We start from the raw sequence: 14,497 nt of genomic DNA, 5'->3' as shown, positions 1-14,497 counted from the left end.
TGCCATCGTAGATGACGTCGATCAACCTTTGCTCTTGATCGTGCAACTGGATTTCCCCTTTTACAGTCCTTTGGAGATCATCTGGGTCATAATCACAATGCACGTCATCTGTCGTCCAGTTACAAGTCTCATGCACCAGGAGCAATTTCTGGACATCGTCAGCAATGCCTAGCCCTCTAATCCTGACTTGGTTCTATTCGTCAACACATTTTATATACATCTATTTCTTATTTTTAACTACATTTTAATATTCTACTGTCGTAATTTATAAAAATATGTAGACTGAAGCTCGCTTTATGACGTCTGACAGCCCATTCACACCCTAAAGGAGGAATGAAACGATTTTCTTCTCTTCTTCTTCTTCTTCTTCTTCTTCTTCTTCTTCTTTCAGAATGCTAAGCCAGGTCTCTGTAGCTTCCTTACAGTCTTACCCAAGAAAACGTTTCGTATCCTAATATCATGCCTGATTAAGTGTCCAACAAGTTTTGCTTTACGTTGGCCAATAACTTTCAGTAGTAGTTTCTTCTCTCCTATTTTCTGTAGAACTATCTCACTTGTTTTTCTGTCCCCAGCTAGTTCTTGTAATTCTGCTCCAGAACAAGATTTCTCCGTATCTTCAAAGTGAGCGTTCCCGAGCTTTGCTAACGCCGAGATTTCACATCTGTATGTCAGGACGCTTCACACAAAGGTCTTCACAAATCTTTTCGTAGTGAGGGACACGATGTGCTTCTGCAGTAGAAGATTCTTCTTATTTTGAAAGGAATTCTTGTTCAGTGTTATTATTCTCTTGTTTTCCTTGAGGCAGCTATTGTTTTCCTACACAGTGCTACGGAGATAGTGAAATTCAGTTAATTCCTCGAGTTGCTCACTACCTATTTTTATGCGTCTTGTGCGATTTCCTTTCTCGTTTATAACCATCACTTTTGTCTTTTTGGTATTTGGTATGAAGTGATCAACAAAAAAAAAGTTCCGTACATTTTTGGAGATTAATAATATTGCTCTGCACAAGAAGCAAGATCTTAAGATGGCTATAGTGCCTTAATGAATGCAAAAGATGAAGGAAAAGCTAGAGAAAATAGTTTACATAATCCAGTAATTTGAAACAAATGTGCTATCTAGACAATTTGCATTGCAGCATAGTCAAAGCTCTTCATATTAATTGTTCACCTGTTACTTAGAGCACAAACACACACAAATATAAGCGGCCTCTTAACATAATTAATGAAAAATTGTTTTCAGTGAGATTTTTGGGCTATTGCTAAAGTAAGAAAAAGTCAAAAAGAGAATACATACACTGAAATTGCACATAAAGCTCAATATGAAGCTTGAACATTTACAGAGAAACACAAACATGCGCTCACTAAATATTAAAATATATAGTTATTTTTCACACCAATACCAACAAGCTGCGCACACACACATATATATACATATACATGCATTTTCATCTCACCTGTTTCGGTTAACATCGTCCATATCGATACTGCTAATAGGTTTACCTGTTAAAAGTATATAAAAAAGGAGAATTATGTGCTTCAGAAGATTACATGTGTTGTAACTATTCATCTTAGACAAATTTTAGTGAGTGATGGTAGCCGTGATACTCGTCTTATTTCGACTCCGTGTAGGTGCAAAGGAATTACACTGCCTTCTTCAAAGGAAGATGGAACAGTACGTTCAAAAGAAACAAAAATTGAACTCCCATATTTATTAACTAGCGAAATAAAGCTAAGAAACCGATGACGAGGGAACCCTAAGCAAACAGCATTAATCACCGAAAACGAGGTTATATCGCTTCACCTCTAATGAAGAGCCTACGTTAATATACCACGTAGTTTTTATCAACCTTAGTAATCTATTATCTGTTGTGAAACCATAGTATAATCGTCACATCGATACCACAACATGTTTCGGATCTAAGTGCTTAAAATTACTACGACACTAGGAAGTTTTCACTTTCGATCTACGTCGTAAATGCGTTAAACCCGAACGAAAAGATTTTGTATTGTAACGCGCTAAAAGTTGCATTTATTCATGCTGCTCGGGCTGTAGTAAAATGAATTGCTCACTTAAAAAAGCAAATGAAGGAAAACGAAGCACACTGCCATAAAATGACATAAATTCCAGTTTCCTAGAAGCTTTGACAACTTATCTTTTTTTCCTAGTCTTCTCGTTATATATCTATATCACTAGAAACAGTTGCCATTTTTCTCTTGGGACATCCATACTTTCCTCGGCCTTCCTAAGCTTTATCTCTCTTCTGATGTACGAGTATATCGTAAGATTTTAAAGGGCAGTTGTTGACTACTCGATCTGTTAATATGTTCATTCCATTTTCTTTCTTTCTCTTCATGTTCAATTCATTCCTAATACCAACAGCTGTAGTTTTCTTTAAGCTACAGCATCTCCTGCGAACAAATACACGCACGATCGTGTTCTTATTTGCCATTACAGAAATTAATGTTACCATTAAGAAATATTCTGCGCACAACGCTGTGTTTTGCTGCAGCACGCAGAACGTTAACTTTATCTTTTCTATCTTTTGTACCTGTCCATAATGAAGATTCACGTCCGCCCCACGTCCGAAACTCATTGCAGCTGACTGTGCATATGCAGCGTATACTACCACCGGGTGACAAATACGATGTTGACAATGCTCTCGATATAACGCCGATACCTTTTATTAACAGTGTAATCCCTTCATATGTAGTTTCAAACAAATACCTCTTTAGGTTGTAGTTCCTATAGTAACCTCACTGGTTGATATCAAAAATCACTAATAAATGCAAATGAATGTGCAGAAAATGTTTCCCAACAGCATTTTGTCCTGCTCTGATCTTTTAAGAAGTATTACGGCCTACAGTTTTGGGAGTATGCGTTATGCAACAGGTAAAACCTTTCCTCTTTCGCATCCCTTCTCCGTCGCCCATCCTATCACAGAATTCCGTTTCTGATCCATTCTGGAATAACCGTATTTCGCTCTCCATAGCTGACTCCGCGCATGGGGCTATACTGCCATTAGTTTCATGGTTTATTTCAACATCTTCAGCTCACAATGCGATAATGTAAATATGTAAAATTGTGCTCGATGCCAATTTGATTCAAGATCTGAGAAGAATAATTCCAAACCACTTTAATCTAACAGTAAAGAATATAGTTCTTAGAGTAGAAAGACGCAGGCTGTGTCTGACCAGTACTTCGTCAGAAAGGTGGGAGAACAGCCCTCGAGAAGCAGTGATCTGTGTTCCCATCAGACCACCCACATTTAGTTCGAACACACTTGCCGAAACACAACGAGACGGAACGAAAAACCAACATGGCGACGTTCACGCAGGCCGTTAACGGAACGGAACGGGACGAGACGCAACAGAACGTCAAGCCCAAGGTTTGACGGTGCTGTGAGGGTATTGGATTTCGTGCTTTTGTCTCTCCTTAACATTTATTTTATTATTTTTCTTTGTTTTCTTACATACAGCTAATGTTCTATAATGACTTGGATTTCTTTTATAGAGTGTTCTTCCACAAGACTGATATCTGAAAGTGAAAAATGATTTAGGTTTTACAATAACTGAATAGAGCTGATACCCATATTGTAGATAAATAAGAACATAAACTGATGAATCAGTTTCTGTCAAATAACTTTTTTGAAGATATAACTCAGCTGTACTGAAGGAGAAAGATATTTTTGTTTCTGACGTTATTTGGTATGTTGTTGTTGTTGTTGTTGTTGTTGTTGTTGTGGTCTTCAGTCCTGAGACTGGTTTGATGCAGCTCTCCATGCTACTCTATCCTGTGCAAGCTTCTTCATCTCCCAGTACCTACTGCAGCCTACATCCTTCTGAATCTGCTTAGTGTATTCATCTCTTGGTCTCCCTCTACGATTTTAACCCTCCACGCTGCCCTCCAGTACTAAATTGGTGACCGAGCGGGGTGGCGCAGTGGTTAGACATTGGACTCGCATTCGGGAGGACGACGGTTCAATCCCGCGTCCGGCCATCCTGATTTAGGTTTTCCGTGATTTCCCTAAATCGCTCCAGGCAAATGCCGGGATGGTTCCTCTGAAAGGGCACGGCCGACTTCCTTCCCCATCCTTCCCTAATCCGATGAGACCGATGACCACACTGTCTGGTCTCCTTCCCCAAACCAACCAACCAACTAAATTGGTGACCCCTTGATGCCTCAGAACATGTCCTATCAACCGATCCCTTCTTCTAGTCAAGTTGTGCCACAAACTCCTCTTCTCCCCAATTCTATTCAATACCTCCTCATTAGTTATGTGATCTACCCATCTAATCTTCCGCATTTTTCTGCAGCACCACATTTCGAAAACTTCTATTCTCTTCCTGTCTAAACTATTTATCGTCCATGTATCACTTCCATACATGGCTACACTCCATACAAATACTTTCAGAAACGACTTAGGGAAAAAAACACTATGGATGAGTTGAACGGGGTCCATGTACTCCATCATAAAAATTGTTTCATTTGTTTGAAATTAAATATTGTCGTTAGCAAATAAAAGTCGACGGTTTGAAATGTTGTTTCACTTCCTACCGGTTATCCTAGAAAATTGATCAGGAACATCCCTTACGAAGTTTTCTTGGACCACTAATAAACTTTATCGTTACTAGTTTTTTAATTCGGAAATTATATTCATACTTTCTGTATTACACATGCTATCTTATAACCTCACTATCGACGTTCGGTACTTGGTTAAGCGAACTGATGTCATGTTGATTTTCCGTCCAGTATGAACACTCCATCATTTATCTGTACCGTTGCATCACGTTCCGTTCCGTTCTCTTGACATGTCGTTGAACAAATTTCCTGTATTGGACCAGGATTTGGCCAGAAAGAAAAAGAGCACCGTTCGGGAAATAAGAGTAGCTTTAGATTCCCCGTCTGTAAAAGAACTTTTATCTGCTAAAAATGTTGCAAGTACGCCTGTATGCAATATTAAGGGCGAAAGTAACTTTGGCATGATGTGACACTACTGAGCACCATGACTCGATGAAAGCTGTACCATAAACGGAAAGAACGGCTACACTATAGTACAGTAGGTAACTGAAACAAATACTCAACAGAAGTGACAGTTTTATTCAAAGACAATACCTGCTGTGAAGTCATCGCAATGGTCTGCTGGATATTACAAAAGGCGGGACGACACAGTTCTTAATAGGGTGCTTGGTCACCACAGAACGGCAATGTATGATCTGCAAAGTGTTCCCATGCTGGCTACAAGGTTGGTAAGGTGGCAGGACCTTCCATCCCTCCACCAACGCGGTTTACAACTGATGGCTGGTCGCTGGGCATATAGACGTGCTGCAATACGTCGTCCCAACGCACACGATGCGTGCTCTATGGGTTTTAAGTATGGGGAATGGGCAGGCGAGTCCAGTTGCTGAATACCCTCGTTGCGAGAGCTCCTCCATCTAGTCGCACGCCTTCATCCATAAAAATTAAGTCACGGCCGAAAGAACCCCTAAAAAGAAGCACACGGAGAAGGCCTACAATTTCACGATAACATTGACCGACGAGTGTACGTTGTTCAAAGATTTGAAGGATACGTAATAACGGCCTTGATACGCCTGGGCATTGGGTCAAACACAGCTTGGATGGCATGTACAGGTACAGCTGCCATCCAGCTTCAACACGATACCACAGTTCATCAAGAGTAGTGACTGGCGTATTGTGACGAGCCAGTTGCTCGGCCACCATTGACCAGACGTTTTCAATTGGTGAGAGATCTTTCCAGGGCAGTACTTTGGCAGATCTGGAGAATGTGCTGGCCAGGGCAGCAGTCCAACATTTTCCGTATCCAGAAAGGCCCGTACAGGACCTGCAACATGCGGTCGTGCATTATCCTGCTCAAATTTAGGGTTTCGCAGGGATCGAATGAAGGGTAGAGCCACGGGTCGTAACACATCTGAAATGTAACGTCCACTGTTCAAAGTGCCGTCAATGCGAACAAGAGGTGACAGAGACGTGTAACCAATGGCACCCCATACCATCACGCCGGGTGATACGCCAGTATGGCGATGACGAATACACGCTTCCAAAGTGCGTTCACCGCGATATAGCCAAACACGGATGCGAGCATCATGATGCTGTAAACAGAACCTGGATTCTTCCAAAAAATAACGTTTTGCCATTCGTGCACCCAGGTTCGTCGTTGAGTACACCATCGCAGGCGCTCCTGTCTGTGATGCAGCGTCAAGGGTAACCGCAGCCGTGGTCTCCGAGCTGATAGTCCATGCTGCTGCAAAAATTCGTCGAACTGTTCGTGCAGATGGTTGTTGTCTTGCAAACGTCCCCATCTGTTGACTCAGGGATCGAGACGTGGCTGCACGATCTGTTAAAGCCATGCGGATAAGATGCCTGTCATCTCGACTGCTAGTGATACGAGGCCGTTGGGATCCAGCACGACGTTCCGTATTACCCTCCTGAATCCACCGATTCCATATTCTGCTAACAGTCATTGGATCTCCACCAAAGCGAAAAGCAATGTCGCGATACGATAAACCGCAATCGCGATAGGCTGCAATCCGACATTTGTCAAAGTCGGAAACGTGATGGTACGCATTTCTCCTACTTACACGAGGCATCACAACAACGTTTCACCAGGCAACACCGGTCAACTGCTGTTTGTGTATAAGAAATCGGTTGGAAACTTTCCTCATGTCAGCACGTTGTAGGTGTCGCCACCGGCGCCAACCTTGTGCGAATGCTCTGAAAAGCTAATCATATGCATATCACAGCACCTTCTTCCTATCGGTTAAATTTCGCGTCTGTAGCAAGTCATCTTAGTGGTGTAGCAATTTTAATGGCCAGTAGTGTATTTATTCTTTGTCAGAACGGCTTGTTATCCCTGATTCTTGAGTTTAAAGGTAAATGTCCACTTTGACCGCTCATGTCGGGCAAGGTAGCCATTTTGCCACTCTGTGGAAACTGAATTGTTTAAAACACTTAATTTTATACTAAAGTGATTTAGGTATTTTACATACTACTTCAATAGTAGTAGATTATAATCACTCATTTCCAAGCATTGTCATCGATCGCTACTCAAAAAAATAGGAGTACCCTAACCTGGCCATTTTGCCAAGCTCCCGCGTATTGCAGAACGTCCACATGCACCATCGACCATCCAACAGCTGTCAACCTCAGTGGTGGAGGAAATCGCGGTGACTTGAGTGTGATTATTGTCTTTGAATGACAGTGTCACTTGTCTTCCTCTCTTTTCGTATTTCACTCAGTTACCTTCTGTACGATAGTTCAGCAGTTCTTTCTGAGTATGGTCCGAGTTTCGTCGAGCTGTGTTACTTACAAGGGAACCTCCCCATCGCACCCCCCTCACTCAATAGAGGAAAGTCCACTGGACCTGACGGGATACCAATTCGATTCTACACAGAGTACGCGAAAGAACTTGCCCCCCTTCTAACAGCCGTGTACCGCAAGTCTCTAGAGGAACGGAGGGTTCCAAATGATTGGAAAAGAGCACAGATAGTCCCAGTCTTCAAGAAGGGTCGTCGAGCAGATGCGCAAAACTATAGACCTATATCTCTTACGTCGATCTCTTGTAGAATTTTAGAACATGTTTTTTGCTCGCGTATCATGTCATTTCTGGAAACCCAGAATCTACTATGTGGGAATCAACATGGATTCCGGAAACAGCGATCGTGTGAGACCCAACTCGCCTTATTTGTTCATGAGACCCAGAAAATATTAGATACAGGCTCCCAGGTAGATGCTATTTTTCTTGACTTCCGGAAGGCGTTCGATACAGTTCCGCACTGTCGCCTGATAAACAAAGTAAGAGCCTACGGAATATCAGACCAGCTGTGTGGCTGGATTGAAGAGTTTTTAGCAAACAGAACACAGCATGTTGTTATCAATGGAGAGACGTCTACAGGCGTTAAAGTAACCTCTGGCGTGCCACAGGAGAGTGTTATGGGACCATTGCTTTTCACAATATATATAAATGACTTAGTAGATAGTGTCGGAAGTTCCATGCGGCTTTTCGCGGATGATGCTGTAGTATACAGAGAAGTTGCTGCATTAGAAAATTGTAGCGAAATACAGGAAGATCTGCAGCGGATAGGCACTTGGTGCAGGGAGTGGCAACTGACCCTTAACATAGACAAATGTAATGTATTGCGAATACATAGAAAGAAGGACCCTTTATTGTATGATTATATGATAGCGGAACAAACACTGGTAGCAGTTACTTCTGTAAAATATCTGGGAGTATGCGTACGGAACGATTTGAAGTGGAATGATCATATAAAATTAATTGTTGGTAAGGCGGGTACCAGGTTGAGATTCATTGGGAGAGTCCTTAGAAAATGTAGTCCATCAACAAAGGAGGTGGCTTACAAAACACTCGTTCGACCTATACTTGAGTATTGCTCATCAGTGTGTGATCCGTACCAGGTCGGGTTGACGGAGGAAATAGAGAAGATCCAAAGAAGAGCGGCGCGTTTCGTCACCGGGTTATTTGGTAACCGTGATAGCGTTGCGGAGAAGTTTAATAGGCTCAAGTGGCGGACTCTGCAAGAGCGGCGCTCTGCATCGCGGTGTAGCTTGCTCGCCAGGTTTCGAGAGGGTGCGTTTCTGGATGAGGTATCGAATATATTGCTTCCCCCTACTTATACCTCCCGAGGAGATCACGAATGTAAAATTAGAGAGATTCGAGCGCGCACGGAGGCTTTCAGACAGTCGTTCTTCCCGCGAACCATACGCGACTGGAACAGGAAAGGGAGGTAATGACAGTGGCACGTAAAGTGCCCTCCGCCACACACCGTTGGGTGGCTTGCGGAGTATCAATGTAGATGTAGATGTAGATTTAGTTATAAGTTGGCACAGTGGATAGACCTTGAAAAACTGAACACAGATCAATCGAGAAAACAGGAAGAAGTTGTGTGGAACTATGAAAAAAATAAGCAAAATATACAAACTGAGTAGTCCATGCCCAACATAGGCAACATCCAGGAGAATTTGATTTCAGGAGGGCCGTGTCCCGTGGTTAGGGTGAGCAGCTGCGGAACGAGAGGTCCTTGATTCAAGTCTTCCCTCGATTGAAAAGTTTAATTTTTTATTTTCAGACAAATTCAAAGTTGAGGCACTAACACATAATCAACTTCGCTCTCCAAAATTCCAGGACATGTTCAGATTGGCTTAGACATATACAGGATTTGACGGTCTACACACGGAAAAATTTGAAAACGTTAAAAACACATGTTTTGACAGAGAACGGAGAAAACTGTGCGACTGTGAAACTGTTGCTTTGATTTGTTGCAGTTTATGTGACAAAATCTTATGTTTTTATCACTTTTTTGAGAGTGATTATCACATCCAAAAGAAAATCAGGCAAGGTAGGAGAATCTTTTTACCCATTCGCCAAGTGTACAAGTTAGGTGGGTCGATAACATATTGCTGTCGTGTGACGCACATGCCGTCACCAGTGTCGTATAGAATATATCAGACCTGTTTTCCTGTGGGGGAATCGGTTGACCTATGACCTTGCGATCAAATGTTTTCGGTTCCCATTGAAGAGGCACGTCCTTTCGTCTACTAATCGCACGGTTTTGCGGTGCGGTAGCAAAACACAGACACTAAACTTATTACAGTGAACAGAGACGTCAATGAACGAACGGACAGATCATAACTTTGCGAAAATGAAGAAAGTAAACTTTTCACTATAGGGAAGACTTGAACTAAGGACCTCTCGTTCCGCAGCTGCTCACGCTAACCACGGGACCACGGCGCTCCAAAGCTCACATTATCCTTGATGATGCCTATCTTGCACATGGACTGCTCAGTTTGTATATTCTGCTTGTTTTTTTCATAGTTCCGCCCAACTACTTCCTGTTTTCTCGATTGATCTGTGTTCAGTTTTTCAAGACCTATCCACCGTGCCAACTTATAATTAAATGTGAGGGGGGTGCGATGGGGAGGTTCCCTTGTTAGCAGTGACACATCACGCGAACATTTCGCAAACAAATCTGGGAGCAGAATCCCGTAGTGTGGGTGGAGTGCACGGCTGAGGTGGATGATGGGCGCCCACCTTGCTGTGGCTGCCTGGCAGCGGCGGAGTCCACGATGACGGCGTCGCGGCCCACGTCGTGCACGTGCGAGGGGTCGTACAGGGCGGGCACCAGCGGCAGCGAGGGGTAGCGCTGGCCCGGCTCGTCCTCGGCGTAGTCCGTGGGCGGCGCCGCCGGGTCGCTCTCCACCACCACCACCTCGCTGTCGCCGCCGCCCCCGGAGGGCGGCTGGTACACCTGCTGCTGCTGCTGCTGTTCCTGCAGCTGCTGCTGCTGGTACAGCAGCTGAAGCTGTCTGCGCAGCACCTGGCGCGGAAGAAACACTCCTGAGCGTGGTCCCAATCTGCGGCTGATGTCACTTAACCTCAGCAGTGTCTAACCACAAGAAATGTGAAAACAGAATGAGATTTTCACTCTGCAGCGGAGTGTGCGCTAATATGAAACTTCCTGGCGGATTAAAACTGTGTGCCCGACCGAGACTCGAACTCGGGACCTTTGCCTTTCGCGGGCAAGTGCTCTAGCATCTGAGCTACCGAAGAACGACTCACTGCCGGTCCTCACAGCTTTACTTCTGCCAGTATCTCGTCTCCTACCTTCCAAACTTTACAGAAGGTTCGCAGGAGAGCTTCTGTAAAGTTTGTAAGGTAGGGGACGAGATACTGGCAGAAGTAAAGCTGTGAGGACCGGCCGTGAGTCGTGCTTCGGTAGCTCAGATGGTAGAGCACTTGCCCGCGAAAGGCAAAGGTCCCGCGTTCGAGTCTCTGTCGGGCACACAGTTTTAATCTGCCAGGAAGCGTCATGTCAGCGCACACTCCGCTGCAGAGTGAAAATTTCATTCTGGAAACATCCCCCAGGCTGTGGCTAAGCCATGTCTCCGCAGTATCCTTTCTTTCAGGAGTGCTAGTTCTGCAAGCTTCGCATGAGAGCTTCTGTAAGGTTTGGAAGGTAGGGGACGAGATACTGGCAGAAGTAAAGCTGTGAGGACCGGCCTTGAGTCGTGCTTCGGTAGCTCAGATGCTAGAACACTTGCCCGCGAAAGGCAAAGGTCCCGCGTTCGAGTCTCGGTCGGGCACACAGTTTTAATCCGCCAGGAAGTTTCAAATGTGAAAACACTTCTGCCGCGTAAAAGGTGGATGATAAACCTACTGATTGTGTAACGAACACAAAGTGTTTTGAAAAGAATATTGATTGTCAACTAACGTGGAATGAACACAACGAGAATATCAACTGCATGTTATGCCCCTACGATTCTATCATCAGTTTTTAACAGCCAATCTCTTATGGTGAAGTACTAGTCCTATGTACGTCTTGATGCAATAATTTACCAACAGCCGTATGTATTGTAGAAATTTATTTTATTTTATGAACTTCTATGTGCTACCAGTTTCGGCATTATATTGATGCCATCTTCAAGCCCCAGCCGTCATAGTCGTAAAACCGCTATACACGGAAGGAGCCGTATAACTGGATCCGTGAATCAATTCGTTCTGCAACAGCTCTTGGTGGCCAGGCGACAGAGACTCAAGAAGTTCATGCCAGCCGTCGTGCCATGACCCATAACGGATCGACGAAGATAGTCCTACGTACGTTCAGTTCTTAGCTATGGCATTCTTTTCAAGTGATCAAAGGGACGAAACATGAATACAGTTTTCAAATTACAGTAAAATGCCCTCACAATAATGATTAAAAGTATTAGTTGTGCTCATTGTAAATCACTATTTAAAAAACTGGATATACTTACTGTATGGAGTGATTACATCCGCCAATTCGTTGTGCATATTAGAGAAAACATTAACACGTTTTTAACTAATCGTTCTACACATAATCACGAAACAAGAGCCAATCTGACCCTATATTTGCTAAGGGAAAACAAACAAAAAGCTCAGAACAACATTTTGTACAAGCATATTAAATTTTATAACAAACTTCCCAGTCTAAGGCGCGTTGCCACGGTTTGCGTGGCTCCCCCGGTCGGAGGTTCGAGTCCTCCCTCGGGTATGGTGTGTGTGTGTGTGTGTGTGTGTGTGTGTGTGTGTGTGTGTGTGTGTGTGTGTGTGTGTGTTGTTCTTAGCGTAAGTTAGTTTCAGTTCGATTAAGTAGTGTGTAAGCCTAGGGACCGATGGCCTCAGTAGTTTCGTCCCCTCGGAACTTACCACAAATTTCCAAAAAAATGAAAAAGGTTACTACAGTACAAATGTTTAAAAGAGCATTTAAAAGATACTTCTTAAGTAATGCTACTACACAATTAAAGACCACTCTCAGAACTCGGAGTAGGTGTTAATAACTAAATGGGGTACAATATAACGCTTTTCGAAGAAAATCATGTGCCAAGATCTACAGGGCATGAAAGTACATCTTTTCATTCTCTTGAGCACAACATACCACTCATCATGATTCAGTTTTCCAGAAGAACTGAAGGTAAGGCGAGAATGGAACGTTGTAGCATTTTTACAGGCCTGGAGCCAGTTCTCCAAAGAGAACGAAGAATGTGCAAGAGGTATAGCAGTGTGTTCGTGGTCATTGAGTTGCCAGTGAGTGTCGATAGTGGCCGCAGTGATGCAGTTCAAAACTGTGTCTTCTACTACAAGTTAACGCGACGCAGTAGCATATTCCTGGTCCTGGAGTCACCAGCGGGTGTCTGTAGTGCGTCAAGTGATGTGCTAGACAATGTTTCATATTATATGTATTTTGCGCAAATTGCGTACAATCAAAGAAGCATTCAACAATTTGGACGAACCGAATGAGGCAGTGCAATTGATAAGACTCTCCGCTCTAATTCGGGAGGATTAGCTTTGCTTCGTCCGGCCATTCTGATTTGGGATTTCTGCCGTTTTCCTAAACTATTTTGGGCAAATGCCAACATGATACCTTCAGCAGAGAGACGGAAGAACGACCATACCACTGCCGTAAAAAGTATTTGCGTGTTCTATGTGTATATACGAGGTGCGATTGGAAAGTCTTAAGAATGGAATCGCTACTGCTTATTGGCTTGGCAGGTAGGTACACAGAGGGTGGGGAGTGAGTCATTGCCTTGTCCTTGAACGCCCTCTGACAGGAAACTGCGTTTCCTTTATTCAGTTCGTTGTAGCAACTGGTTGAGTGCGAGTCTGTTAGTGCTTGTTGCCGCATTCTGCCTGCGTAAAAATGGACGTAAGAACGGAGCAACGAGTTTGCGTGAAATTTTGTTTTAAAATCAGGAAATCAGCTTCTGAGACTTACAAACTATTAAAACCCCTAGAGGACATACAATTAACCAGGAATACTAAAGATGTGTCCTTGAGCGTTTGCTCGAAAAGTTTCAGAAGAAAAGGCCTGCATTGTGGAAAGACAGGAGTTGGCTGCTACACCATGACAATGCTCTGGCTCATCGTGCCTTCTCCATCGTTGAATTTTTGACCAAATTCAAAATTTATGTGCTTCCACAACCGCCATATTCCTCTGGTTTTGCCCCTGTGGACTTCTACCTGTTTCCTAAGCTGAAATTTTCACTGCAAGTGAAGCGATTTGACTCGACTGAAGACATCCAGGCATATACGGAGAGCGTCCTTAACACACTTCAGGAAAAAAATTTCCAGGAATGTTTCAAAAAGTAGAAACACCGTTGAAGTCGGTGTGTTCAGTCAGAAGAGGACTATTTTGAAGAAGGTGCATCACAGTAGCATGTAAGTACCACCATTGTACAAATACAAGCCCATTCTTAAAACTTTCCAGTCACACCTCTTATTTATATCTAAGGAATTTATTTTCATTGTTTTATGAGGACAAACCCTCCATCGTTGTGAAATAAATATCTTCCCAACATGGTGTCGGAATGATTACAGAACCATTTAAAATATAATCACAACACACTTGGAAACAACGGTGTATAAAATTTTTAGCTTTAAAAATTTTCAAAATTTAGAGCAGTTCTACAAAAAGGCACTGTGGCAAATCAAACAGGTTCCAGTTTCTTACGTATGTAACACCGCTCCACTGTTTATTTCTTTAATACATGGGCGGATTACCCATTTTTTCAAATCAATATTCAGTCCGGTCTTATGCGGCATGTAACCACTTTTCCCGTTGTACCAACCCCTTCATCTTAGTAGAACTAATTGCATCCAACAACCTTAGATATTCGGTTTCATATATATGCCCATCTCTGTATTCCGCCTACAGTTTATTCCCTCTAGTATTATGAAAGTAATTATCTTATTTTAATCAGTGTTCCCAAATATCGCTTCCCACATCGCTCGTGTAGAAAATTTCACTTCTTACCAGTCCTCTCAATTTTCACCATCCTGCTGTAACGTTACGTTTCAGACGCCTCTGTTCTGTTCTTTTCCTGTTTTTCCACTGCCCATGACTCGCTTCCAAACAATGCTGTGCTCCAGACACACATTATCAGAAATTTCTTCCTCAGTCACTTTATTCCACTTATTATGATTGAGGAGACGATAGGAACCTTATTTTCA

At 43.2% G+C, this 14,497-nt stretch overlaps 1 protein-coding gene across 2 annotated transcripts in view; it reads right to left on the bottom strand.

Annotated features, from left to right (window-relative positions):
- Positions 1 to 14,497, bottom strand: part of LOC126418562 (uncharacterized) — a 153,324-nt gene that overhangs the window by 6,188 nt on the left and 132,639 nt on the right. For both annotated transcript variants that reach the window (XM_050085378.1, XM_050085379.1), the window contains exon 5: positions 10,064 to 10,349. In XM_050085378.1, the coding sequence (XP_049941335.1) occupies positions 10,064 to 10,349 (286 nt within the window). The remainder of the gene's footprint in view (positions 1 to 10,063; positions 10,350 to 14,497) is intronic.

Source organism: Schistocerca serialis, chromosome 9 (assembly GCF_023864345.2).
Source record: "Schistocerca serialis cubense isolate TAMUIC-IGC-003099 chromosome 9, iqSchSeri2.2, whole genome shotgun sequence".
NCBI classification, from domain to species: Eukaryota; Metazoa; Arthropoda; class Insecta; order Orthoptera; family Acrididae; genus Schistocerca; species Schistocerca serialis.
The sequence above is the reverse complement of the archived record's forward strand: the minus strand, read 5'-3'. Positions and strand labels throughout refer to the sequence as shown.